The following is a 26857-nucleotide window of genomic DNA, read 5'->3' on the forward strand; positions in this document are numbered from 1 at the left end:
GAGGATCAGGTTGAATGAAGTGAGGACCTATATTCTCTTCATATTCTCTCATCTCTCCTACCTCCCTCTTCTCAAGTATTTTCCCCTATGATCTCTAAAGTTCTACCGTTTTACTTAGAAGGGAAAGCAATGGAGATCATCCCTATTTAATACAAGAGACCAGATCTTCCCTGAATATCGTATTTAATCAAGGTTAAATCTGTTTAAGTTCCATTCTAGTTATCTTGAATTAAATCCTTGAACTCTGCTTCCCGACGGACGACCCCTCTACTCATCATTTACATCTTAATATACATTGTTCATCATAAATATTATTGTATATGTTGATTACAAACAACGATAGTAATTAACCTAGTTAATTACATTAAAATTCAGCTTATCATGTGTGAGCTAGCGAATGTGTAGTGATAGTGATAACAATATAGAGTTAGAGGAATTTAAGAAGCAAGACAAGTAGTGTGTTAATACTAGTAGTACTTGTTGAGCTAGATGAGAGGATTGAGATGGATTTAAAAGGTGGCGTGAGACGAGAGGATATTGAATGATAAGAGTCAGCTAATTAGGGTTTTATAAGTTAAGGTTTATGATAGGTGAGGATGGAGAGATGAGATAGGATCATGACGGGGGCGGTGATAGTGACGTAAACGCTAGGGGATATAGTGATGGAGAAAGTGAGAATAAAGTAGAATAATGGTAGAAAAGGAGAGATAATGGTCGATGTTTTCCAAAAAGGGAAAGAGAGAGATAGGTGACGAGAGTGTAATGATGTGGGAAGAGTCGTGAAGTGGATTATAGTGGATGTTAAATGAGGTGAAAATGGATGATGGAGGAGGATGAGTGATAGTGATAGGTAGAGCTGACGGATGATGAAGATGAGTACACTATCTAAAGTCATGAAGAGGACTTAATGTAAGGCAAGAGACTACCCTCAAATCCCTATGTTACACTGGGACCAAGGCATCTTCAAGATGCAGATCAATCTCCCCACTTCTCTGTTGAACCTCTCCAAGCACTAGAGACACCAATGAACACTTGATGGAACTTCAAACTTCACTTTAAATTGAAGAAAGTGAAGGAAAAGTCATCTCGACAGCTCGGGCGCCACATGTCACTCGACAGCTCAACGGGCGCCATAATATTTGAGCATTCAGAGGAGATAGAGAAGGAAAAGTCATCATTTTAAATTTTATTTTTGCCTCAGTTCATGCACGCATTTACTGCAAAAAAAGTGTCTTTTTTTCGAATCGTCCATCCTGCGCCCGAGAAAACAGAAAGAATATTCATGAGTCATTAAATGCCATAATGTCATCGCGAATTGTGTTGCCATAACAGTTTAGCGAATGATTGAGAGCAGCCAAACGTTATCCTAATTTTTAGTTAGGCTCCATACGACGAATCAAATGATGACACGTGGCATTGCCCAAAATAGAGGCACTTAAATATATTCTAAAATTCATATTTAATAGAATAATGGCTTAAAAATACAAATAAATATATTTTTGACTTAGAAAAGTCATATTCTAAAGAATTTAATGTTGAGAAATTCCAGAAAATTACATTGTGACTCAAAAAATTATCTTATCTCAGAATTTGATGTCTGAAAATTTTCTAAAAATATATAAAAATGCAGAAATTTTAGAATATCATTGTAAAAATAAATTTAATCATTTTAAGCTTGATAACATGGATATATGATTAATTTAATGCAAATAATCTTGTAAATATGATCAGGTTAAGCTAATAAAATGCACATTATCAATTATATATTTAAGGTTAAAGTGAGACAATTACAATTTAATATCCCAAATTATATTTTTTATATGCTGATTTGTGAGACTAACCCCATCTCACTCCCTAGAGTTGGGTGGTGTTTTCTCACATCTTCCTGGAGTTGTATTTGAAATACATGAATTAGAGATAATCCCAAGACATGTCTTGGACCAGAAACAAAAGCTCAATACACAAGAGGTCCATTTTAGGATCCCATTTAAGGCCATTTTAGAGTTAAGCCAAATAAAGAAAATAATGATGGAACTTATCTGCAAGTTGAGTTTTGGAAACTCTGTTTCTTTATTTGAACCATCAACATGGATAAAGTTTGGAGAAAAAGAGATGGGAAAGTTAAGGCGCCTCTATTTTAACTCTTTTCCCATCTCTTTGTATCCCAATTTGGACTTTTCCTCCCATTCTTTTGTTGGTGGCTTAGTGCATAATATTTCTTTGATACGTTATTTTTCTAAAATAGTGTGGATGAAAGGTTTGAGTATGATCAAGAATATTGGTTGAAAAACACCACTTTCTGTGATCTTTGGTATGTTTGATTTGAATTTTCTCACCTTTTTATCTATGTAAGTATTACTGTAGATGGTCTAGAGGAAACGCTTTCCAAAATATCAACTCACACACCAAAAATTCCACATGTCAAAAAACTTGCAAGATTTGTGCGCATTTCATGCCCAAAACTATTGCCCAGCAGCACCATCTTGGTTATACAATTAGCCCTGGCCATCATAACCACACAAATTTTGCTGCTCGAGTGCCGACCAAGGTATTTTTATTTATTTGAAATTAATTTTATCCTCTAAAAGTTCCAATGATTATCGTAAAATATAAAAAATTATTAGAACCCATTTCAATATAATAATTATATTTCATTTGTTTAAAATATTTTTAACTAGTTGTCATTCAATTTAGTAAATTTCTTCCCATAATATTAAACATCTAAATATCTATTCAAAAAATATAAAACATTTATTACTCCAAAAAATATCAAACATCTAAAAATCCATTCTAAAATATATTTAAATCAATATTTGCTCTCCTATTACCTTCTCTTGATGGATTTGACCCTTACTTACCAGGTACCAAGTACTGAACATTTATAAGTATTTTTTCATATTAATAGCCTTAAATTATGTATTTTAATCCAATCTCTGGTTTATCATCAACTCTTCTTAAAGCCTTCAACATTTTGACTATGATTCTTATGATTTCCTATTTTTGGACTAATGATATAAATCATATTAATTATGAATTGATTATCAGTATTTAAATAATACTTATTAAGGAAGGTGAATGTGTGTTGGCATAATAATTATCCCTAAAGCTACGTGTATTTTTGAATTAATTATGTTATTAATTGGATTGTTTGAATACTCCTGAATTTCACATAGCTACAAAAACATTAATTTATCCACATTTTGTGCATTTTTAATGAGCCCTGATTAATTCAATGTCAATAAGTTTTATTAATTATGAATATTTTCAAGTCCCATGTCTGTATAAATTTAAAATATTTGAAGGGGTCAATGAACAATGGACTGGAGCGTTCTATGTGATTTTTGGAACTATTTATTTGTGCTATTGAGCCAGATTGTAGCAATTTTGGTTTTGGCTTGAAATAATTGGTTAGGGGGATGTGGCCACATCCTGGATACCTCTACAATTCCATCTAAACCTTTAAAGGGTAGTGCAATATTTAACCGAAGGATATTGAGATATTCAAATTTAATAAATTTAAAAAGAGAAAGTAATGACAAGGATAGTAAATAGGACAAAATAGAGGGGTATTTTAGATCAAACCCCGTTTATGAATAGTAAGTTATTCTATCTCTCTTTGCCTCATTCTATGTGTGATCTAGCAAGATTAGCCAATGGGACCAGGATAACTAGGATCGTGCTTGTTTAACATAGTTGAAATAAGTGTTCTGAAGTGATATTTCTTTCATCATATTCTTCCAAAAAAATTTGGTTGATTATGCAAATATACAATGATCCAAACTTAGGAAGAAGCATTGAGGACTCAACACAAGAGTATCGATACTTCAGGGACCCAGTTCTGAAGTATTTATATCATTTTACCATCATCATCATCATCTATCTATCTCCCTACTTTTTCCTTCATCTTACATCATTGTCCCTATCTATTTTTCCATTTTCTATAACTCTCCCCCTAAAATCCAAAATTTTAATCTATATGAGCCTTGAATACCATATCTAATTTCTGTTCCTAAACTTTCTCAAAATAATTCATCCATTCATACGTCGAATATATCATCCCATTTTTCTTTGTTCCATTGTTAATTTTTTTATATATTTGGTTGCACACCGCTGTGTTTGGTCATCTAGGTATAAATTAATATTGGCTATCTCCATGTTCTTCAAGGGTGATCGTGACCTACACAGATTCCCTTGACGTAGGTCAATGACTGCGGGCTCATGCCTGAATCAATCGCCCATAGCTGTTGTTCATAAAAAATATTTTTTTTGTATTTTAAATTTTATAAAGTAAATAAAAATAAAAAATATATTAAATATCGTCTATTATATTTAGTCATTTTTTCAAGAATTTCTATAAAATATCTAAAAACAATTTTCTGCCATTTATAGTTTTTCAAAAAAATGTAAAATATATACAAGTAAATATATCAGAACATATTTATCCTTTATAGTATTAAACACAATTAGGATAAATTATATAAAATACTGTCAAAATTTTGTCGCCTTTATCTCGGGAATAAATTATATAATATCCTAAAATTATAATTTTCACTTCAATGTTTTTTCATTTTCCATGCTTAGAGACATTCCAAACTCAATCCTGTCTCCCTGTGGATCTTGATCTTAATTACTTCTAACTGAAATGGAAAATCATTTTAAATACTACTATTTATTATAAATTCCAGAAACGATATTAAGCCCATAAAATTTAGAGATCTTGACTTGGGTCCAAAATCAACTTATTAGAATAAGTAAAATCTGGAATGATTGTCCCACATTCCCTACAAAAATTAAATATATCAGAAAATTAATCCCATATTTGTTAGATTGAGATATATGTACATAAGTCAGTGTAAACTTTCAAATAAATCAATGCTCAGATCTCCTGGTACCAGTGCTTTTTTTAACATAGGATACATGATTGTTGAGAACACAAAAAATTAACCGAAAACCTTTATTTATTCATTTGGTGCAAAAAATTCGGAAAATTAACTTCAGATAGTTAAAATTTGCTTTTAAAAACTTTGGTCAAATTTTCTGAAAAAAGCATTCTAGGAAGTATGGAGAGTAGAAAAACTAGAAAGGGCATAATTGCCGGTCAATAAATTAAAATATTACGTATGAAATAATAGTAATTTTAATTTAATCAGAATAACTGAAATATATCCAGGAAAGTATGAGAATATGGGTGTCTATGTGAGGAATTCGAGGCAACACTAGTTTGAAATGTAGGAGAGAAAACAAGACATGATTTAATTACACAATCAATTGAAATTAGTTGACGGAAATAAGTAAAAGAACTAGTGAAAATTTGATACATACTCTAATTAATATAAATATAAGTTTCATAAAAATGTATTTAATTTGAGAGCTACATTTAATATTTGACTGGGTGCATGATTCCAGGTAAAATGACCTCAAAAATATTATACCAAAGTTCTATCCCTTATCCTACCAAAAATTCCCTTTCTTTTGTTATTGACTTTATTCCACTTATGGCTTCCAACAATCCATGAAAATGCTTAGGAACCACGAAAGTTGTTTCGCAATGCTATGTTATTCAAAGACTTTTGATGATGATTTTTTAAGGAGTGGGATTAAAAATGAGTTAACACTCGTTGTTTGATTGGTTCATTAAATTTACCAAAAAAATTACAATGATCCGCAATGGCTTATGATGGCCCATTGTCACACAACTTCATGTCTGATAACACATAAATTATTGGGTTATTCTATGGAATTTACATACATTCCATGCTTCAATTGAGAAAATATTGCAACAGTTGAAAATTTTAAAAAATGGGGGAATCATTTTTCCACGGCTGAAACCTCTTTTATTTGGTTGTGATTATTATTCTCATAAAATTTATACTCTCAGTTATCTATTTCAGATTAGTCTCATACCCATGTAGTCCCCCTGTTTTCTTGATTAATCTCGCACCATCTGGCATTTTTTTACTCTAGTGTTGAAATGAGTACATAATTTCTTTGTTATCCTATATCTTATCATTTACAATTATTTTTATTCTATGTCACTCTATATTTTTATATGCTCATTTGTAATCCATTATCTTACACTTACCAGTTATCTATCATTCTCTCTCCTTGGTCACTCTTACTCTTCTATACTTCAACTTTTTGTATAAATATATTCTTATAATATTATACAACTGTCTGTCTCTCCAATTTTTATTTTCTTTGAGTCTGCTCCACTCGCCTGAAAATATATTTTTATAAATAGAATGCTATACTCTCACAATTGATCGTCGTCAATTCTACAAGCTTAATATCACTATTCCTATCCTCACATCACTTAACCATGCTGTGTATCTCTAATGCACTATCAAGATTTAAATAAAATTTATAATTACTATGTTATTTGCTCAAAATTTTATAATCTCAATTACCTTGAACTTTATTTTGCATTTTATCTTCCACAAAAATTTATAACCATAAACTAGATCTCTACCATCCATATATATTCATCTTGCTATGCCTTCTTTCTCCTATGTTCATACTATAATGGCAAATTTATGTTTATTATTGGGCCTTTTAAACGGCCCATTACTCTTCCTCAAGTTCTTCAAAGCTGTTTAGGGTTTCAGGCTTTGGCCAAATCGGTCCGTTCTTACTCCATCGGACGGTCCAGATCGCATCCCAAAGGAGACGAGCGATCAAAGATGCGCATATATAAATATAGCTGTCGTGCTCTATCGTAGGGATTGTCCAATTTCCGCCGGCGGGAGCCGCACAGCGACAGCGCTCAGCGAAGATGTCGAAGAGAGGTAGAATCCATATCCTGTTCTTTGCTCAAATAAACTACGAGATTGGATCTAGCTTGTTTTGTTGAATCACTAGCATTCGCTCAATCGCGGTTTTAGACGATGCATAGGAAGTTTTGATTGAAACAGTAACTTATGGATACTCGATTCGTTACATTTGTTTCTTCTGTACTGCAGTCTTCATCTTTTGTATCTTACTGATTTGATTTCCGATCGATTGATCTTCTCATGCAAACCGTTACGTTTTCACTAGGATACATTTTTCTTATCGCATTTAATCCGACATGATATTCGATTAGTTAGGTTTGATTTTACCGCACTTCAGCCTTTAGTTCTAAATCTCAGGGATTTGATTTGCAGTTTGATTCTTATTTGTTGTCGACCAGGCAGTTGATATGTCGCTTAAATCTTTAATATTTTGTTAAATAAAATCGGATTGTTATTTGTTGAGGGTCGCGCGATAAAGACTAAATGTGCCTCGTGTTCCTTTTCTAGTGACTTCATTGTTCGCTTAGCTTATTCACTTCCTTTCGTACGTATCTGCCGCACTTCGATCTTCATGCTTGGAATCTTCGAATTGGCATTGAATTTTCTATTTAAAACTACTTCGAAGATATCTTGTTTAAAACTACTTCGGTTAAAGAAAGTACACCAAACTTTTAGATCCCCTCTTCAATTTTTCGCCTGTTGCACTCCGATTTTTGATTTTTAATATCGATACTAAATATGCCTCGGTTAAAGTGTAACGCCACGATGACGTTCTGTTGTGAACTACACCCAATTATGAGAAGCGACTAAATATCTCCACTATCACGATATTGATTGCTTACTAGATCCGTTCAGCGAGTTTAATTGTCCTGGCAATGTCAACCCTCTCTAGGAATCAAATCCATAGGTGGGACTTTTCATAGATAATCGATCCGTAATCGTTTTAAGTTGATCTACAGACACAAATATTAATCAAAACCAACTGATTCCTGATTTATTGTATATCTTTACAGGAAACACGATACTTATATTGAGATTTCTTTGAATTCTGGAAATTATACTCTGGTTATTTTACTTTATATGTGATTTTTGTCAATCAGGACGTGGAGGTTCCGCTGGTAACAAGTTCCGGATGTCGCTCGGTCTTCCGGTGGCGGCAACCGTGAACTGCGCTGACAACACCGGAGCTAAGAATCTTTACATCATTTCAGTTAAGGGAATCAAGGGTCGGCTCAACCGTCTCCCATCTGCGTGTGTGGGTGATATGGTGATGGCCACTGTTAAGAAAGGAAAGCCTGATCTCAGGAAGAAGGTTATGCCTGCGGTTATCGTCAGGCAGCGCAAGCCGTGGCGCCGAAAGGATGGAGTTTTTATGTACTTCGAAGGTATTTAATTTTTCTATCTTTTTCCTTTTGGTTTGGTCAGAAGGTTTTTTATCAATATAATCGATTTATGGATTGGGAACGTTCTGTATATTCTGATAATAAATTTCTGCCAAAAAATGGTCTTTAGATTTTTAACATGTAAGTTATATCTCAAACTAGCAACGCTTGTATATGTGAGTTATATCTCGTACATGTAAGTTATATGTTCCTTTTTCCTTTTTGTTTAGTCAGTAAGGTTTTTTATCAATCTAACCGATTTTTATGAATTGGGGACGTTCTGTATATTCTGATAATAAATTTTACCAACGAATGGTATCTAGAAATTTAACACGTCAATTATTTCTCAAACTAGGAACGCTTGTATATGTGAGTTATATCTCGTACAAGTAAGTTATATGTTCCTTTTTCCTTTTTGTTTGGTCAGTCAGGTTTTTTATCAATCTAACCGATTTTTATGAATTGGGGACGTTCTGTATATTCTGATAATAAATTTTACCAAAGAATGGTATCTAGAAATTTAACACGTCAATTATTTCTCAAACTAGGAACGCTTGTATATGTGAGTTATGTCTCGTACTTAGTTTTTTTGGGTTCCTACTGATTGATCCTAGCCTACTTTATGTATTTCTCTAGAATTTCTAAACTATGATTACTTGATTTCAGCCAGTCGAATTCGCCGTTATGTTAAAATTATTAAATGTTAGGATATATAGAATTTCTGCATTTATAATTTCTACGTTGGCAAAGAGGGCTATCAAGTTATTCCACAAATTATTATTTTATTAGGTTTCTTTCTCTTTTTTCTGTTTATTGTTGCTTTTTTCTTAAATATGACCTCATTCACCTGAATGGAGTCAATAATCGGAGAAAGCATAAATCGAAATCCAGTATTTAACAGCATGATGCTTCTCTTAATCGCATTGTGTTACCTGTCTTCTGGAACATTTATCAAATCTTATTCTCTCTTGGTAATGATCATTATATATTGTTAATCTTATCTCTATTTTTTATACTTACGAAATGCAAACTATTTTCTGCAGATAATGCTGGTGTGATCGTGAACCCCAAGGGCGAAATGAAAGGTACCATTCATGATGATAGACATTCGAGATGATAGAAACAAAATTTTAACCATTTCCCTATATTCTTAGCTAATTTTGCAAGATATCATAATTTAAACATTAAATCTAAATTAGAATTGTATTAAGCATCTGAATGATGATTATATTTCAATTTTGTTTTACAGGATCTGCAATTACGGGGCCAATCGGAAAGGAATGCGCGGATCTATGGCCCAGGATTGCCAGCGCGGCCAACGCCATCGTCTGAATTTCAATCGGTATAATTTTGGTAGAGAAATCTCGTCCGTCGAACTAGTAATATTATCTTCTAGTCTATTTTTTTTACAATCATACTATCTTTCTGTAGTGTGGTTTGTCTTTTGTGAACAAGTTCGAGATGGTTTCAATGTTCAAACTTGTGTTTAGAGTTATCGTTCGTTTAACAGTTCGTGATTATCACAACAAAGCTTAATTATTGATCTATAGAGATATACGCTTCTGTATTAGATCATATCATATTCTCGAAATTTACAGTTCCGCTATGTTGTATGCACAATTATATTAATTTATGAACTGTTTAAGTCTCATAACCGTCGTCTTCGTATTGTGATATAGCCGAAACTCAGCATATTACTACCGTATGATCTCTAACATATACTGTAACATATTCTACCAATGTAGTGATTATCAAGAATTTTTTAATAATCTAGCTCTTGCAACCGAAAATTTTTTACCAACAAAAGGAGTAATGTTTTTAAATTAACTTGTAACGTGGCTTTATGTGTCAAATATCCGAAAGCAAATTAGAACACATTATATGTTCTACTTGAAGTTATAAATAGGCAAGTAAGTTTGGAAAGAAGTATATTTGAAACCTTAGGAGGTCTACATACTAATATATATAACATATATTTAATGTCAAATTCAAGATTAGCTTGCCCCATGATTTTCAAAGCTAGCCTTTTCTTATTGGAGATAGAAGCCCCGCATAATTAGAAGTTAACTCTTTGAAAGATAAAACAAACTTTGGAGAAGAAATACATCAAGATGGGGAATGATAATGCCACGCTGTCGGAAACATTCTTCATTTCTCTTCAAGACGATCAGCCAAATGCAAGTTTCATACAAGTATGATGACTATGACAATAGTGTAATTCATTTTCTCCATTTTGTTCATTATTTCTTGATTCAAAATTAACTACACTTATCTTGAATAACATTATCATCTTTTTTTTTCAAAGATCATATGAATGTCACGACATATTTGATCTACATTATCCTCAATATATGCTGTGTTAAAACTTTCATCCAAATATGATGACAATGATAATAGTGATAATGATGATAATGACAAATCTACATGCTGATTTGAGGCATATTGTTTACACGGTTACTATAGGGTTGAGTGGTGGATTGACTTACGTCGTAGAACATATTACTATCTTCATTTTCAGCGTTGTTGTTGTTGAACAGGGAGCTATTCTGCTCTTGTCATTTACTTGTCGTGGATGGTGATTATGTGGAGTTTGTTGTCTTCCAAGATGAGATTCTCCACGAGTTTCCTGTTGAAACTAAAAAATTATTGATTCTTATGCTTCATAATCATCAGTACAGCACATTGAATAATATGAAGAAACAAAGATGGAATTTCCATTTCTGTTTATACTATTCTGATCATGATTTTGTTCAGAGCTTATGCCATTCCATTCTTCTTCATTTTCCATACATTCTCCATCGAAATCATCATCACTTAAAAAAAAATATAACAAGAACCATTTTGTGTTAATGTAGTTACAGATCAATCCTTCTGTTCTTCTTTTTCATTGTTTCTTAACTCCTTTTTAACCTTATACCCCTTTAATATTTTTTGAGATTTCATTTTTGAACATCCCCGGTTTTCGTTGAAAAAGAATTGCTCGGAGTGGCTATAATCCTCAAAACATCTCGGTAATAAAAATCATATAATTCCATAACATCCATTACTTTTTAAAAGCTTTCTTCTCTTGTATTTATCTCATTATATTGGAGATAAATGCTTTTAATAGAAAATTGAAGCCACTGCATTAAGAAAAGACATGCATGAGATCAAATTAATGCATTAAAAAGCAATTTCTTCAGTACTAGTTTCTTTCAGGAGAATTATGAAGCTAATTAAGATTATTTTCTGAATAAAAGTAACTTTAATTACAGTTATAATTTCCATGATATTCAGTAAAACATCTAGGGGAAAATAAATAAATTGTAATTGGGTTGAAACTCATAACTTAGTAGCGCATCATAAGGCTCATACTTTGATAACGATACGAACCTGAGTTAATGATATCATTGGATTAATAAAACACAAAAAATATCAAATGATGAAAAAAACAATACCAATAATGTATCATCTGATGAATTTGTTCGCCACGAATAATCTGAAAAAGTCATCATAATAAAGACATTAAATTTCTAACTTCTAGGACAATTGCTCCTTGGCAGCGATCCTAGTTAATAAACAATAATTGGGGTTAAAATATGTCATTTTAAGGCTCTAATTTATGAAGCAATATTTATTAGTTTTCCTAACATAAGAAAAGGGTCTATTCCATAAGAAGCAGATAATGAGAGAGTTAATTTCAGCTAAATCAAAATTTCAATTAATTTTAGATGATTTTATATTTTTTCGACTTCTAACCGTTTTCTTGGGAGAAAAATCACTTTATGGGATATAAAGTGAAGGGAGAAGACTTTGAGTAGGAGTGCCCTAAATTTCTAAGCCTTTAGATTTGATTCCATCAGTGGAGGTTTAGGATTACTTGATTTGGTGCTTTGATCGAGGTGTTTTCTTTCCCAAAATTGAAAATGGACTTTTTTTTGCATTCCACCATTTTAGCCTTTAAACTGATCTATTTCCTTAAAAAGGCTCAAATGGGATTGAAAATGAACTGGTTTTGTGTTGGGCCCCTTTTTATGATTTGAGCGTTGATGATAAAAAGTAACATGATAATGCTTAAAGTAATATTATATGAATTAAATGTTTATTCTCATTGAAGTGATCATAATTTTTTTATTAAGGCTTAAAATGATTTATTGTTTTTTTCAAATTAAGTTCATATTTTTCTCTATTTTTGAAAAAAAACTGATTTCTCAATATTTAAATTGATGATGTGTTTTAAGACAATTTTTTATATAAATTTCACAAAATTTTTTATCTGTCATAATACATACTTAGATTTATCTAAAATTTTCCACATTTTTTAATATTTTAATAATGATATAATGATTTTTTGGCATTTTCAAGTATTGTTATGGAATTTTATAGTGTTCAAATCATAAACACAATAATTTTATAAGTTCAAAAATAAAAATGAATTGATTTCCATATTTTAATGAGTTATTTTGATTTTCTAAGTCTTCATTAATATTTTTGCCATGCTGGCAATGTGCTACATGGATTGAAGGAGAGAGAAAATTGGATGTCTCAGCTTTCTCCTATTTTGAACTATGATATCTTATGACCTAGAAGAAGTTTTGGGGAAGATATTTTGAGGGTAGTTCCCATCCTTGTAAAAAGGCACCTTGGGTTTTGTTCATAGTTACAAATAGTGGTGTGAGTTTCTTATTCAAAATCTCATGTCAGTTCGATCTTGCATTCCAAGAGCAAAGGATTGAAGGGTATCGTTTAGATCAAGACTCACAAAAAGAAAGCACACGAGAATGAGGTTAGTGTGATATTTATTACTTATTTTTTGACTCACATCTTCTTCCTAGGTTATCCTTAATGATAGCCTTGGTTTTCACCATCACTCATGCATATCCCCCCATCTTTGCCACTCGTCCATGTGTCTCCGCCTCTGTCTCTGTTGCAACTAATGACGTAGAATTGTCATCACTCACCCTCACTTTGCCGCTTGCCGACGGGTATTTATTACCATCTCTATCACAATCACTGATGGTATTTCTTTCATCCGCTCCACTCCAATCAAGTTCACTAGCATCAGCCCTAAACCGGTGCCGCTGAATCGACAATGAATGTAGTTTAATAATAAATAATTATTACTTATGACCATAGATTTTCATAAGTTATGTGAGTTCTGAAATACACTGTGTTAATCATAAAAAGTATTTTCTAATTTTACTAAAAATATTTACACAATCTATAAAAATATTTTCATATTATTTTGAATTTATTTTCTCTAATTTTATTTTTATAAATTATATTTAATTACTAACAATGTATACACAATCTAAAAATAGAAATTAAATTTTAAATTCACTTTTAAATTCACTTTTTTGAATATTTTCTCCCAATGGATTTGACCCTTAGTAACTCTGCGCTTGTAAGAAAAATTAATAATATTGTTGCGTAAGCCAGAAGGCCTTATACGACATTATTAACCTGAATGTCTGGTTCATCAACATGGCCTTTTTTTTTCTTCTAGTCTAGGGAGTGGCTTGCGTCGTCCTTTTTCTCTTATTTGGGCCCAAAATTCACCAGTTTTTTCACTGAAGTCATATAACTAAAAAAATGCCAAGAGGAGTGATGTCCGCTCTAATATGATTATTCAAGTGGGGCCAATCTCAAAAATCTACAAAACACATTAAAATAGAGCTTAGAAAAATAAAGTAGAAAATTATGATTTTATCATTAAATGATGAATAATACAAGTTAATACCTAAGATAAGTGTTAAAAATAAAATATAGAAGCATATTTTTATTTAGTGAATTTGATGTTACAATATTGTCTTGATGGATATTATGTGGTTGTCAAGCCAATGTCATCACCATGTTTAAGTTCATTGCATGATATATTTCTTCGTTATTATTTCCATGTGATGTTTATAATGAAGTACATGAATACGTGTAATGAACTGGTGAATTATGACGAGATCATAATAAAATGATCACTAGTTTTTAAACATGTATTCTAAATATTCCTATTCGGAGGATAGTTGAGATGGACATCAGATTGTCCGGATAAAAAATCACTACTTGATCAGAGTGAGATAGAGGCGTGGGATGCTATTTGGAGAAAGAGTTCATAACATCTTCCACGATGGCTGAGAAAATTTCAGAAAGAGCTTGGTGATCCTTCTTCCACTACATCTCTAAGCTCGTGATTACATCCCACTGCTTGCACACTGCTAGATAGGTGTCCATTCTTATCACCCATTGTCTATAATTTGTCTGAGATAAGATTAGAGACGTAAACTGACCTAATGAAAACATTTTTGGCAGGTCGAGTTCAGCGGCAGCTTGCTTCATGGCTATCGATGTTGACTCTCCTTTTTTTGGCATCTTTGAACATTGTTGGAATCTGAATGCTCCCATAACATTTTTTGTGCAAGAAGAGACAACAAGGAATGCAAACACAAGATTTGAAGCCACTAAAAAATTATGGAGGGCAAAAACAAGAAAAATTATGGAGGACCATGATTTGTGAATACTCCGAATCTGTTGTTATTTCCTCAAAAATTAAACCCTCAGAAGTTTATTCCACACAAAATCATTTTTTACGAGAACGCGTGAGTGGGCCCTGTCATTCCAATTGCCACAAAGTTTGTATCTTTAACTGTCTAGATTGTATGGTACTCATTCGAGCATTCCAACCACGAGGTCCTTATTAATTCCTAAAAGAAACTCAAAATGAGACTGTTTTGTTTTTTATTCTTTGAATGGAGTCAAACTTCCTCGTAATGATCATCAACCAATCATCATGATCATCAAACTCATTCACCTTACTGGGACCCTCTTTCTTGCTCTCTCTCGGTCTTTATCTCTGACGCTCACCTTCTCGTTCACTGTCTATCGCTCGCATTGGCTTCTTCTTGCTCCTTGTCTTCCATTCTCTGCCTCTTGTTCTTTCACTTTTCCCCTATCTCTCTATCACTTTCTATTGCTACTTGTCTGCAATGAACTTCTAACCAAATATGGCGCAAGAACATTATTTTATTTTTTTATCTACAAAAGTAACAGACTCTTTGTCTTGCTTCTCAGCCAGTTCTTACTCTCTTTTTGAATATGTTTTTCTCTCTGTTCCATCTATTTCTGTTGTTATTCTTATTTTTATTCTGCTTCTTCTCTGTATCTCTCTTTTGTTTTTCTGCTCTTATTTTTCTTCTCTATTTCTCTATTTCTCTCTATTTGCGGTTCTCCTTCTCTCTTTCTATTTCTATGTATATATATATATGATGTTCTTCTTGTTCTTCTTCTTCTTGTCTCTCTTTTTGTCTCTCTCCTCTCTCTCTCTCTCTTATGCTGGTGGTGTGATTTAAATATGTCTTGTAGGCAAACGTGGTGCATGGAATAGTGCAGTCCCATGATTTGAGGTTATCCCCAACTTAATACCTGAGGATATTACCTAGACCCCTATTGACAACCTCATTTTGACTATTGATTTTCAGATGAAAAGCCATACACAATTTAATTTTGGTACCTAGAAGGTGCCAACTAGTTTTCCTTAAATAGCTAGTGAACTAAACATCTCTTTTTGACGCTATACTCATCGTTAGACCATGGAGACAAATGACTTCAATAAAATAGAATTGGGCAAACATGAGAGGCATTAGAAATTCAAGAACATGGAATGAAATGACCATTTAAGAAAATTGATCAACGATCACCAACATCAAATCATGATGCCTAATATTGTGGGTTAGCCTCAAGACAGAGTTGACGCTCATATCATCCCATGGTGTATGAGGGACTGGGAGGGGGTGTATAGTCTAGTGTTCTGCTTGACCTGCTTAGGCATTGCACACACTCGACATTGGGATACAATATTCACATCATTTTGCTTCAAACTTTGCAAAAAGAATCAATTTTGAATGAAGGCTATAGTCTTGTCATGACCAAAGTGCCCACTCAAACCCCCATCATGCATCTTCCAAACAAGGAAGTCTCTTAGAAATGTGCGTAGAATGCAAATGCCATGATCATAAAAGAGGAATCCCCCCTCAATAATATAATCTTTGGTTTTCGACATGGGACCATTCTCCAAGGAGTTTATTGTAGCAGAAAAATTGGGGCACTCCAAATATGACTCTTTCATTTGCTCAAAGCCGTTCACTTCAACTCTCATAACATTTAGCAAATGGGTTTGCCTACTCAAGGCGTTATCAATTCCCTTCTTATGCTTCCAAACAATGTTATATGATTAAATGTACTCAACCCATCTGCAATGTCTAGGATTTAATTTTTGTTGGGGATGAAGGTGCTTCAATGCCTCATGATCGGAATAGAGAACAAACTCATCAGAGAGTAGGTAGTGGTGCCAATGACATAGAAACTAAAAAATAACATAAAACTCCTTCTCATAGGTAGAATATCTAAGCTTGGTTTCATTCAGCTTTTCACTGAAAAATGCAATGGGGTCATTTTGTTGACTCAAAGCACCACCAATACCTAATCCAAATGCATCACATGCTACCTTAAAAACCTCATTAAATCCTGGTAAGCGGAGGATGGGTGCTTGCGTCATTTTGACCTTGATATCTTCAAATGATTTCAGAGAACAAGTCCACTCAAAGTGGCTGAAGTTTGGGATGAATCAGTGACAGAATGTATTAAGGCCATGAAATCTGCCAATGTCATGGGCACTCTTGTGGGAGGCAACTTGGTGATGAGTCTACTTTTACGATATCCACTGAAACATCATGTGCTGATAGGGTAAATTGAAGGAATGAAACACGATAGACCAGGAATGAGCATTTCTTAGGATGGGAATATAATTGCTCAGCCCTGAGGACTTCATATATTTTTCTTAGATGAAGGATATGATCAGTCCTAGACTTCCTATAGATGATAATATTGTCAAAGTAGACCACAAAAAGTACTCCGACGAAAGGTCTAAGGACATGGTTCATCAACCCTTGTTGGGAGCATTTGATAACCCAAATCACATTACCTTCCATTCATATAATTCACCCTTAATTTTGAAAGCAGTTTTTCAGTCATCGTCGGGTTGGATTCTAACATGATGATTACTCTTAACATCAATTTTTGAGAAAATCACAAAGGCATGCATCATATCAAACATTTCATCAATACGAGAAAAGGGGAATTTGCATTTAAAAATTAATTTCATTGATGGCTCTACAGTTGATACACATACACCAAGGTACATCCTTCTTAGGAGTTACAAGTGCGGGGACTACGCATGGGCTAAGACTCTCTTGGATAAAATCTTTGTCCAATAATTCCTGAACTTGTTAGTGTAGTTCCTTGTACTCTGTAGGGTCCATGCGATAATGAGGGAGATTAGGAAAGGATGAACCAGGAATCAAGTCTATGGCGTGCTGAATATTGTGCATGGGTGGGAGGATGTTGGGTAAATCATTGGGGAAATCACTCTCAAAGCCAGCCAACAAATAAGAGAGCTCTAGTGGGGGTGGAGTGGCAATGCCACTAGAGTGTTCAGGAATCATGGCTAGACAAATAAACAACTCACTATCTAGTTCCCTTAGGAAATGATGCCCATTAAGAAGATATAAACCCCAGGAGGTGGACTTTGGTGTTGGTACCTTAGGAGTTAGGGTGTAAGGGTACCAAGTTATCCTTTTTCCCTGTTTTATGAAGAAACATGTGTTAATTCTACCAAAAAGTTGTACATCATTATCGTAAAGCCAAGGGAAACCCAAGATAATGCTATCAACCTTCATTGGTAACACATCACACAACTTGTTCTTCATATAATTGTACCGTAAAAGGATTGAGACATTGGGTCTTCACAAGGATAGAGGTAGCTTCAATCCATAATACATGTATGGATGAGGTTGATCAATCAAAGATAACCCTAGACATGCAATCATCATATCATAAACAATGTTGATACAACTATCACTATCAATAATGATCTTGCACATCTTATCAACTATCTTCACGTAAGTATACAGTATGGATGTCCTCAACACAAAATCATCGTTAGAGGATTGGGTATGGGTTCAGTGAACAAATTCCCTAGTGAAGGTAGATGGTTCACATCGAGGTAGTGATGGTGGTCACTCGGCGATGCCTATAAAACTGACAAACCCATCATCATAGACACACTCATTTATAACATAACTTTCAATCCAACATTTTTCCTCATCAACAACCTGATCGTCAAGGGGATGCTTATGTTCAGAATAGTCATGAAAAATGTGTAATGTTCTAGATGGACCTTGGGAGGCACTAGGGCCATATCCTTGGCACTTAAAACATGTCATTCCAGACTGATCAATATGAGATGGAAAAGGATGGGTAGGTGTCCTAGCCATATAATCCAAAGATGACGAGGTATGGCTGGAGATTGGTGACGGGTTGGAAGATTGGGGTGTAGGGGCAGAAACACACAGCTCCATGGAGGAGTGTGCCGAAGTGGGTGCAGGTGTAGGGTGAGATGGAGGTAAAGTGTGCAGAGAAGGCCAAATCGGATAGGGCGAGTACACACAATCACAGCTTTGGGAGGCTACTCACGATAGCGTTACTATGAAGGGCTTGGCATAATTCTAGGTCTTCTATGACCTGATAAGACTTTTCAAGTTTGACAACCTTTTAGGCAACCAACTTAGTCTCAAGATAGGAGTCAGGGCCAGTCCAAAAATATGAAATGATGATGCATGGACTTTCTTCTACTCTTCATCTCATATACTACTCTTCAAATTGTGTAATATACTATGCTACTAGATGTTTACCCTGCTGCAATTTATGCCAAAAATCTAAAAGGTTATCCAGATATGCGATGGGCACGTACTCATCACAAAGTTTATCCTTCTTGTGTGGCCAAGCCTCGATAGGATCATCGCCTTGATTATGGACCGATAATTCAAGTGTCTCCCAGAAAATCTTGGCTTGATCACCCAAATTCGTCTCAACATATTAGACCTTTTGCCACTCAAGCATATCGTACCACTTGAAGTACCTATTTAACGTGAACTTCCAATCTAGATACTCCAGATCTCTCCTAATATGGAACATCTATTGTAACACTATTTTGGATCTGCTGCCATCAATTTTCATGATCTAGATGAGACCAATTGGGATCATGAACTCACTGTCTACCCTTTGCTTGATAAGGATCGTCCCTATCAGTATGATTCTTATCACAACCTTGGACTTAGTCCTCGGGTGGATAAAGATTGTCATGGGTGGGATGAATCCTATCATGACCTTTGGATCTATCCTTAGGGTGATGAAGATTGTCATGCTCTAGATGAATCCTATGCCAACCACTGGTCCTATCCTTAGGAATATATGGATCGTCTTAATCAGGACGGTTCCTATCATGCTATTGGGTTCTATTCTTGAGTGGAGGAGGATCATCAATTTCATGACGATTCATATCACAGCCTTGAGCTTGGTACTTGAATGGGTATGGATCATTGCGATTGGGGCGAGTCTAATCACAGCCTGGAGTTTTTAGCAAACGAGTTTACTCACTAACCATCTCGATCAAATTGGTTAGATGATCCTCTATGTTGGTTATGCATGTACTGATGTCACAAAGACTGTTCTAGACAATCTCTAAAATGTCACCTACATCATTATGTGGTGTGGAGGAGAGAGATATATATTAGCCAGGGATAGAATCCTCATGGCTATTTGTAGATTGATTAGCTATCTGAATGACATATTTGCTCAAACACAAGCCCATAAAAGATGGAATGATGAATAAGTGAGACACCTGAGTTGCATGGGAGATAGGTGGATACGATTTAGACTCTGGTACCAATTTGATGTAGGATGAATAGGAATGACATTGATTGTATGACTAAAGGGTACCTAGGGAGGGATTCAACACCACAAATCCACATGGTTATATCGAACATTTAATATTAGAGAAATCGATGGTGGTGTAGTTCCTTCCCTCGGTCGAGGGCGGGAGGACTGTCTTAGAATTGCACTAGAGGAAACAAAGCTCAAACTTAGAAATACCAATTGGTTGACCACTAGAAGATGCAAACCTATCTCACTAACCAATTCTACAAATCCAATGTTGGAGGAAAACATGCAGTAAAATGATGGACGAACTTGCACAAATCAATAGGATGGAAGGAGTGGGCATTCGGTGCTGGTGTAGTGTTTGATGGATATTACGTGGCCGTCAAGCCAATCACACCACCATATTTATTTAAGTTCATTGAATAAAATATTTACGTTCATTATTATTCAAGTGTGATGTTTATAATGAAGTCCATGAATACATGCAATGGCATAGTGAATTATGATGAGATCATAATACAGTGATCATTAGTCTTTAAACATGTATTCTATATATTCCTATTCAATGGATAGTCAAAGACGGACATCAAATTATCCGGATAGAATAGCACTAGCTAATCCTACTTATATGATAAGTATAACTGATCTTGTGGTCATTATTGTGGCGACACTAAGGACAGATAGTGGGTGCTCTTTGGAGAAAGAGTTCACTGAATTGATCCGTACGAATCCCTGAATGGTATTATACCTAAACATCAATCAAGTTGATTCAAGTAATGGTTGTATAAATGATCCACTTACCTGAGACATCAAAGACATCTCGTGAGTTGACGACTACATTTTAACTACGACTTGTGAGCCTCTAACCATGGGAGTCAAACAAGTCATAGTTCGGATGTAGCACAAAAGCTCATGGAGATAATTGAGAGGTTAAGATGGGATCATCTGCCCTCGGTATAAGAGGAAATTGAATCAAGGAAGATGATGTAAAAAAATTCCTGGCCAGGGTAATGAGGATATTGGAGTAGGCAATCTCCAATGATCCCCGTTACACATCAGTACTAATCGAATGATGGATTAGGGTTTGACGATAAACCATACCCTAAGTCATTCGAGAGTCTCGTGCGGATGATGGATTATACGTATACGGTAAAAAATGATGATAAAGATTCCATGAGAGAATTCAACACTACTCGGTATCTTCTAGAGCATGAGGTGTAGCTTGGCACCCCACATGCTAGAAACGTATCGAATGGGTTAAATCAATCCTTAGTTAATTAATCTATATGTTGATATAGTTAATTAATAAGGTTAGCCTATAATTGTTATTGGGCCATTAAAGTTATTAACTAGAACGATACATGGGCCTAGAGGGTCACACGCATAAGGTCATAAGGACATTGGTGGATATATTTTACATTTTAGGGTTTTTTGAGAAAACTTAAGTTAAATATAAATAGGGAAGGGGCACTCATTTCAAGCACCCATGCCAGCCAGATTTGAGAGCCCCTTCTTTTCTCCATTCTTTTCTCCACTCATCCAAGGAGAGTGTCTTCATGGTGAGAAGATCTTCTACATTTTCAAGAAGAGTTGAAGGAGAAGACGTGGAGATCCAAGCGTCAAGTGATTGTGCTTTTGCAAGAAGATCGTATCCCAGTGATTTTAATGCTTCAAACTAGAAAATTATTGAGTTGATTTTCTCTTTAATTTTGAGGTAGTGTTCTAAATTTTCCTCTCCGCATTTTTTTCTTATATATCGTAATGATAACATGGATTTTTAGTACCTTATATTTTCACATTTACATGTTTATTTGCATGAAATCATTCATATTTGCATGTTATCAAGCTTAAAATGATTAAATATATTTTTAGAATGATTTTTTGAATTTTTTACATTTTTGGAATTTTTCTAGCAATTTGATTCTATAAGAATATAACATTTGAGACAAAGTATGATTTTTCTGGAATAGTTTGGCATTAAATTTGGAAAGATACAATTTTTTTGAGTCAAAAATAAATTTATACGTATTTTTTTGGCATTTTATTTTATTTAATATGAAATTTTAAATATTTTGGCTTTTTTACACATGCAAACGCGCAGACGCGCCGCCACGTAAACATCGAGAAAGAGATTTTTTTCTTTGTTTTTTGTCATTTTGTCATGTACACGTGGCACGTAATGTGAAAAGCCACTAAATATGAAAAGCCACAGAATACAAAAAGCCACAGAATATGAAAAGCCATGAAATACGAAAAGCCATAGAATACCAAGTTCTTTGACTTCTTAACAGGCACGAAACTGATGACATTGATGAGGACAGAGAAAAATATAAAGGCTAGGATTGCTTCAACTTCCAACGGCCATAACTTTTAATCTTCCCCTCCTCTTTCTATCCATACCCTTTGATTTATGAATAGAGGCAAAGATCATTGTAAAAATCATCTTGAACTTGCTTCCTACTTTTGTAGGCTGATTGGAAGATAGTGAGTTTTGAGATCCATCAAGAGTGTTCTTGGTGTCTTGGGTGTGTGGGTAGAGACAAAAGAGAAGAAGGAAGCTTACCGGCACTCGCAAATCGCCGTGATCCTGGCTGAATATAAGGATTTAAGGTAAGTGTCTTCGCCTTACGTTGTTTCTCTCCAACATCATCGGTATCATAGTTACAGTTTTTTATCAATGTTTCATTTATCACTTCATACGTCCCCATTCTCTCGTCTTTCTATCCTTGCCATCGTACCACTCCAAATCCAACCACTATCCTCGCTTATACCGTCGTTCATCATCATATCCATCACAATCACTTACTCTTTTCTTAAAGTTAAATTAGCTTATAATTACGTATCTTTTATCGATATCACTAGCTCACGTCCTCAAATCTTGGTTTTGTCGATCCTCTCGTCCATCATCACTAGTATGAGAAAGTAATTCCTTAATCATCATTCCCTGTGGAGACGATCCGTACTCATCAATAATAAGTATTTTTAAGTACGGTTAAATATATATTATTGAATAATCTCAATCACCAACGGCGAAATTAGCCCTAAAATTGAGATTATCACGTATCTCTGTTTTGTTCTGATCCTTTCTGATTTGTTAATACCTTTATGGATCGATTCACATTTGCAAATTGATCGTATCCCATTTATGATGACGCTTCAAAGTAGAAAATTCTTGATCGGATGTTCTATTCGACGTTGAGGTAGTGTTCTGAAATAAATTAACAATTCATAATATTTGTTTCCTGTGCTGCTTTTATTGGGCTCTTGAAAGCTCTCTCTCTCTTTTCCTATGGCTTCATATGGGTCACTGGCAAAAGTTGTTTCTTCTTTTCTTTCTTAACAGAACCATTCTGGTTTTTTGCAAATGAATTAAGTTATCAATCATTCTAAAAATTCCAACATATTTCGTCCCCTGTAGTTTGTACTGGGGTCAAGCCAGAGTTGCTTCGTCTCACCCTATGATTTCATTTGGGTCTAGGGGTCAGAGTTATTTCTTCTATGCTTTGTTCATAGAATCAATTGGGGACTGCTGTCAATGAATTCTGAAATCAATCATTCTATAAAATCCATTATATTGGAGCCCCCGTATAACTTGTATTTGGGTTGAGCTAAAGTTGCTTCTCTCTCTCTCTATGATTTCATATGAGTATGGGGACCAAAGTAATTTCAACTCTAGTTAATTCATAGAATCAATCTGGATTTTTTTTGTAAAAGAATTCTGAAATCGATCATTTTATAAAAACCATAATATTCTGTCCATATAGCCCGTATTGGTATCGAGCGAAAGTTGCTTCTTCTCTCTATATTTATGAATTTTGTTGTATCATTTTTTCATTTATGCTAATCCTTTCTAATTTTTAAATTTTTGTATGAACCGATTTCACTTCCGCAAGATGATCGTATCGCATTGATTTTAATGCATCAAAGTAGAAATTTCTTGAGCAGATTTCCTCTTCAATTTTGAGGTAGTATTCTAAATTTTCCTCTCTGAATTTTTTTCTTGTAGTTTCTTCCACATCTGTACAGGGTTGGTATAGAGTAGGTGCGAAGTCGCTACATTGGAAGGGAAGGGCCACGTTGGTGACATCACAATGAACACTTATCAAAGTCAAGCAGGTAAATAACTTACTTTTAATTTTCTTTGTAGCTACACGAACTAATGTCTGAACATGTGAACAAAGAGTCCAACATCATTAACCAAGGTCAACGAAACATTTGAAATCCTTTGTTTTTGATATTGGGCCTATTTTCTATATTAGATCTTGTTTCTGTTGCTTCCCTTCGGCTTCTGGATAACACACGGCCTTATAGGCTGATCTGATCTCCCAGAGGACAAATAGAAGAAGAACTAAATATTAAAAAATTCAACCTCGTTTCTACCACTATTGCATGTTGTTTTACTTTTGGTAGTGGTAACAAATAAAATTTAGTTTTTTTTTCTTCGTCCCTCCTAACTTGCTCACCTACAGTTGTCACCATTCATATCATATCTTCGAAAGGTTCAGCTTGTTTCTTGAATGTTTAAGAATGTTTATTGTCCCTTATTGTTTCTTTCATGGAGACTTATTCAATGTTTACTTTATGTTATGTCATATGAACATTTGAATGTAGGTAAAGGATTTTAACTAAATGAGCATTTTTAGAATGAAGCTCAATGCAATGTTCTAAATTTTGCAATGAGCTCAGAGAGTATATCTCTTCTCTATGAACTAGTCGTCGATGAAGAGTATCCACGTGGTGACATGTGTGTTGACTTGGCAAGAGAGTCATCAGTAAACGATGTTCGGGAAACCCCTCTACCATTGGTTGGGACTTCAAGTATAAAATGCAAAGGGAAGGGAGAAATATTGAGATAATTCACGGAGGTTGGGTCAGATATATGGGTGTACCTATTATGCCGCGACTAAAAAGTTGACACACTGTGGAATAGGTTGAAGAGGCGGCAAGATGGGTTGACTAACATATTCTGGAGGCATTTGCAGTTAAGTCATGGTAGAGTATATATTAAGCTGAAGGCACTCATTCTAATCAATGGACGATAGCGGAGGCATAGGGGCTGGGTGGTGCAGTCACGAAGACACTAGAGAAGACGAAGGAGATCATAGTGCAATTTGTTTGTCTCATGGACTCCCCATGGGACATTGTGGACAATGTGGGGTTCAAGATTATATGGAAGTACGCTGCTGAGATGACAGTTGACCTGCCAAGATCGAAGGCAATAAAGACTGAAACACAAAAGCTATACGGGGTCATGAAGTGGAGGCTCGTAGAGTTATTAACAAATGTCCCCAAGGTCTCATTGACAGTGGATGCGTGGACTACTGAGAATTCATGTGGTCTTCTCGGCATCACGGTTAATTGGGTGAACAACTGGCGGGAACTATGTGAACATGTGCTTGCAATAAGCGAGCTAGTGAGGAAACACAATGGTGAGAATATGAGCACAATTGTGCTCCAAGCGTCGGATGACTTCGGGTTGAGGACAAAGGTTGGCGACAACCCATTAAGCTTCAATATGCAGTATATTACTTTATTGCAAAACTCACCACTTTTAAATGAAGGTTGGCTCTATCAATACAGACAATGCATCAAGCAACAGACAAATGATATCATTACTCGTGAAGGAGCTCAAGACGGTAAATGATTGTTTCACAGTGGACCGACATGTTCCATGTGCTTCCCACGTGCTGAACATCATTGTTCAAGCTGCCTTGAAGTTATTGCAAACATCAGTGGATATACCTCCTCTTAGGATTGCAGACATCTACATAGTTGACGACGTACATGATATTGCGTATGACGTTGACATAGATGATTTGGACGCCATGCGTGAGGCCACTGTGAGTCATGCATACATGGTGATTCATGATAGCGCCCTTTTCTAGGGGGATGCAATTGCCCATCTCAGAGTCTTAGTGTCAAGCATCTGAGCATTAACTCAACGATGTCAACAGTATGCCAAGACGTGCAAATACATGCAAAAGAATCACAACCAAATCCCATTAGACTGCCCAACACCGTAGAATAGTACACATGACATGTTACATGCCGCGTTGGAGAAGCGAGATGATATTGATTTTATGTCTTTACAAATCTTGTCCACAACGGAAACTCTTAAGTGAAGAGTGAAGAGTGAAATGAAACTCTTAAGTGAAGAGTGAGAAATGTTGGCCGACTTTTGCGACTTCTTAGGGCCATTTTATAGGACAACAAACTATGTTAGTGGCTCAAAGACAGTGAGAGTCGTAGAAGTCTTTTGCATTTTTAAGGCACTGATGAGACACATTGATATGGTCTTTCAAAAGTTTAATATTTCTTCAATCTTTACATCGGGAAGAAAGCTGACCGCTGGTCAATTTGCATCTATCCGACAAGCTTGTGAGAGCATGGTGTAAGATGTTGAAGTATGAGTCAATTATATTAAAGAACTGTGCGACGACAACATCAGCCATTCTTGATCCTTTCAACAAGAGGTCATCACTCGATCCTAGTGTCATTCATGATGCTTTAGCATTTTTCCGCCGAATTATGCCCCTTCATGGGGACCAATATATAGTTTCTAATGACCCTGAGGATGATGACTGGCTCACTGAACTCATCGATGGTGTAGCACCGGCTAGGGAGAAGAAACGATGGGTACCCACTCCAACGGAGGAATTGGAAACTTATCTCCAATCAACAGAGAGAAAGGACAAAGAGACAACACTAGGATGGTGGGCACACATAGGCTCACAGACTTACCCTTGACTATCTACCCTTGCGGAAGAGTTTCTTTCAATATGTATGACTAATGCCCCTGTAAAGCATTTATTCTCTGCAAGACGTGCAGTTGTCTTACTGCTGGAAGCGTTTCAAGAGGGGACGTCTTACTGCTGAAAGCATTGAGCTCCTAGTCACAGTGAAGTGTTGGTTATGTGCCAAGAATGCTCAACTGTGTGATGAAGATAATGTGAAGGACTT

The 26857-nt window shown here is 35.0% G+C and overlaps 2 protein-coding genes and 1 non-coding gene across 3 annotated transcripts; all 3 read left to right on the forward strand.

Annotated features, from left to right (window-relative positions):
- The first annotated feature begins 6630 nt into the window (after positions 1-6630).
- Positions 6631-9647, forward strand: LOC144711097 (large ribosomal subunit protein uL14). The gene is made up of 4 exons (XM_078585019.1): positions 6631-6785; positions 7871-8155; positions 9196-9237; positions 9402-9647. The coding sequence occupies exons 1-4, from the start codon at positions 6773-6775 to the stop codon at positions 9482-9484; spliced, it is 423 nt and encodes a 140-aa protein (XP_078441145.1). The 5' UTR covers positions 6631-6772; the 3' UTR covers positions 9485-9647.
- Positions 8972-9102, forward strand: LOC144711571 (small nucleolar RNA snoR137). The gene has a single exon (XR_013583615.1). It is a non-coding gene; the product is annotated as a small nucleolar RNA snoR137 (small nucleolar RNA).
- A 15372-nt stretch (positions 9648-25019) lies between the features above and the next one.
- On the forward strand, positions 25020-25827 carry LOC144710907 (putative transcriptional regulator tpeD). The gene is made up of 3 exons (XM_078584749.1): positions 25020-25385; positions 25459-25737; positions 25783-25827. Exons 1-3 carry the CDS (start codon positions 25020-25022, stop codon positions 25825-25827), a joined length of 690 nt encoding a protein of 229 aa, XP_078440875.1.
- Positions 25828-26857: the final 1030 nt, after the last annotated feature.

This window comes from Wolffia australiana, chromosome 13 (assembly GCF_029677425.1).
Source record: "Wolffia australiana isolate 7733 chromosome 13, ASM2967742v1".
Classification (NCBI taxonomy): Eukaryota; Viridiplantae; Streptophyta; class Magnoliopsida; order Alismatales; family Araceae; genus Wolffia; species Wolffia australiana.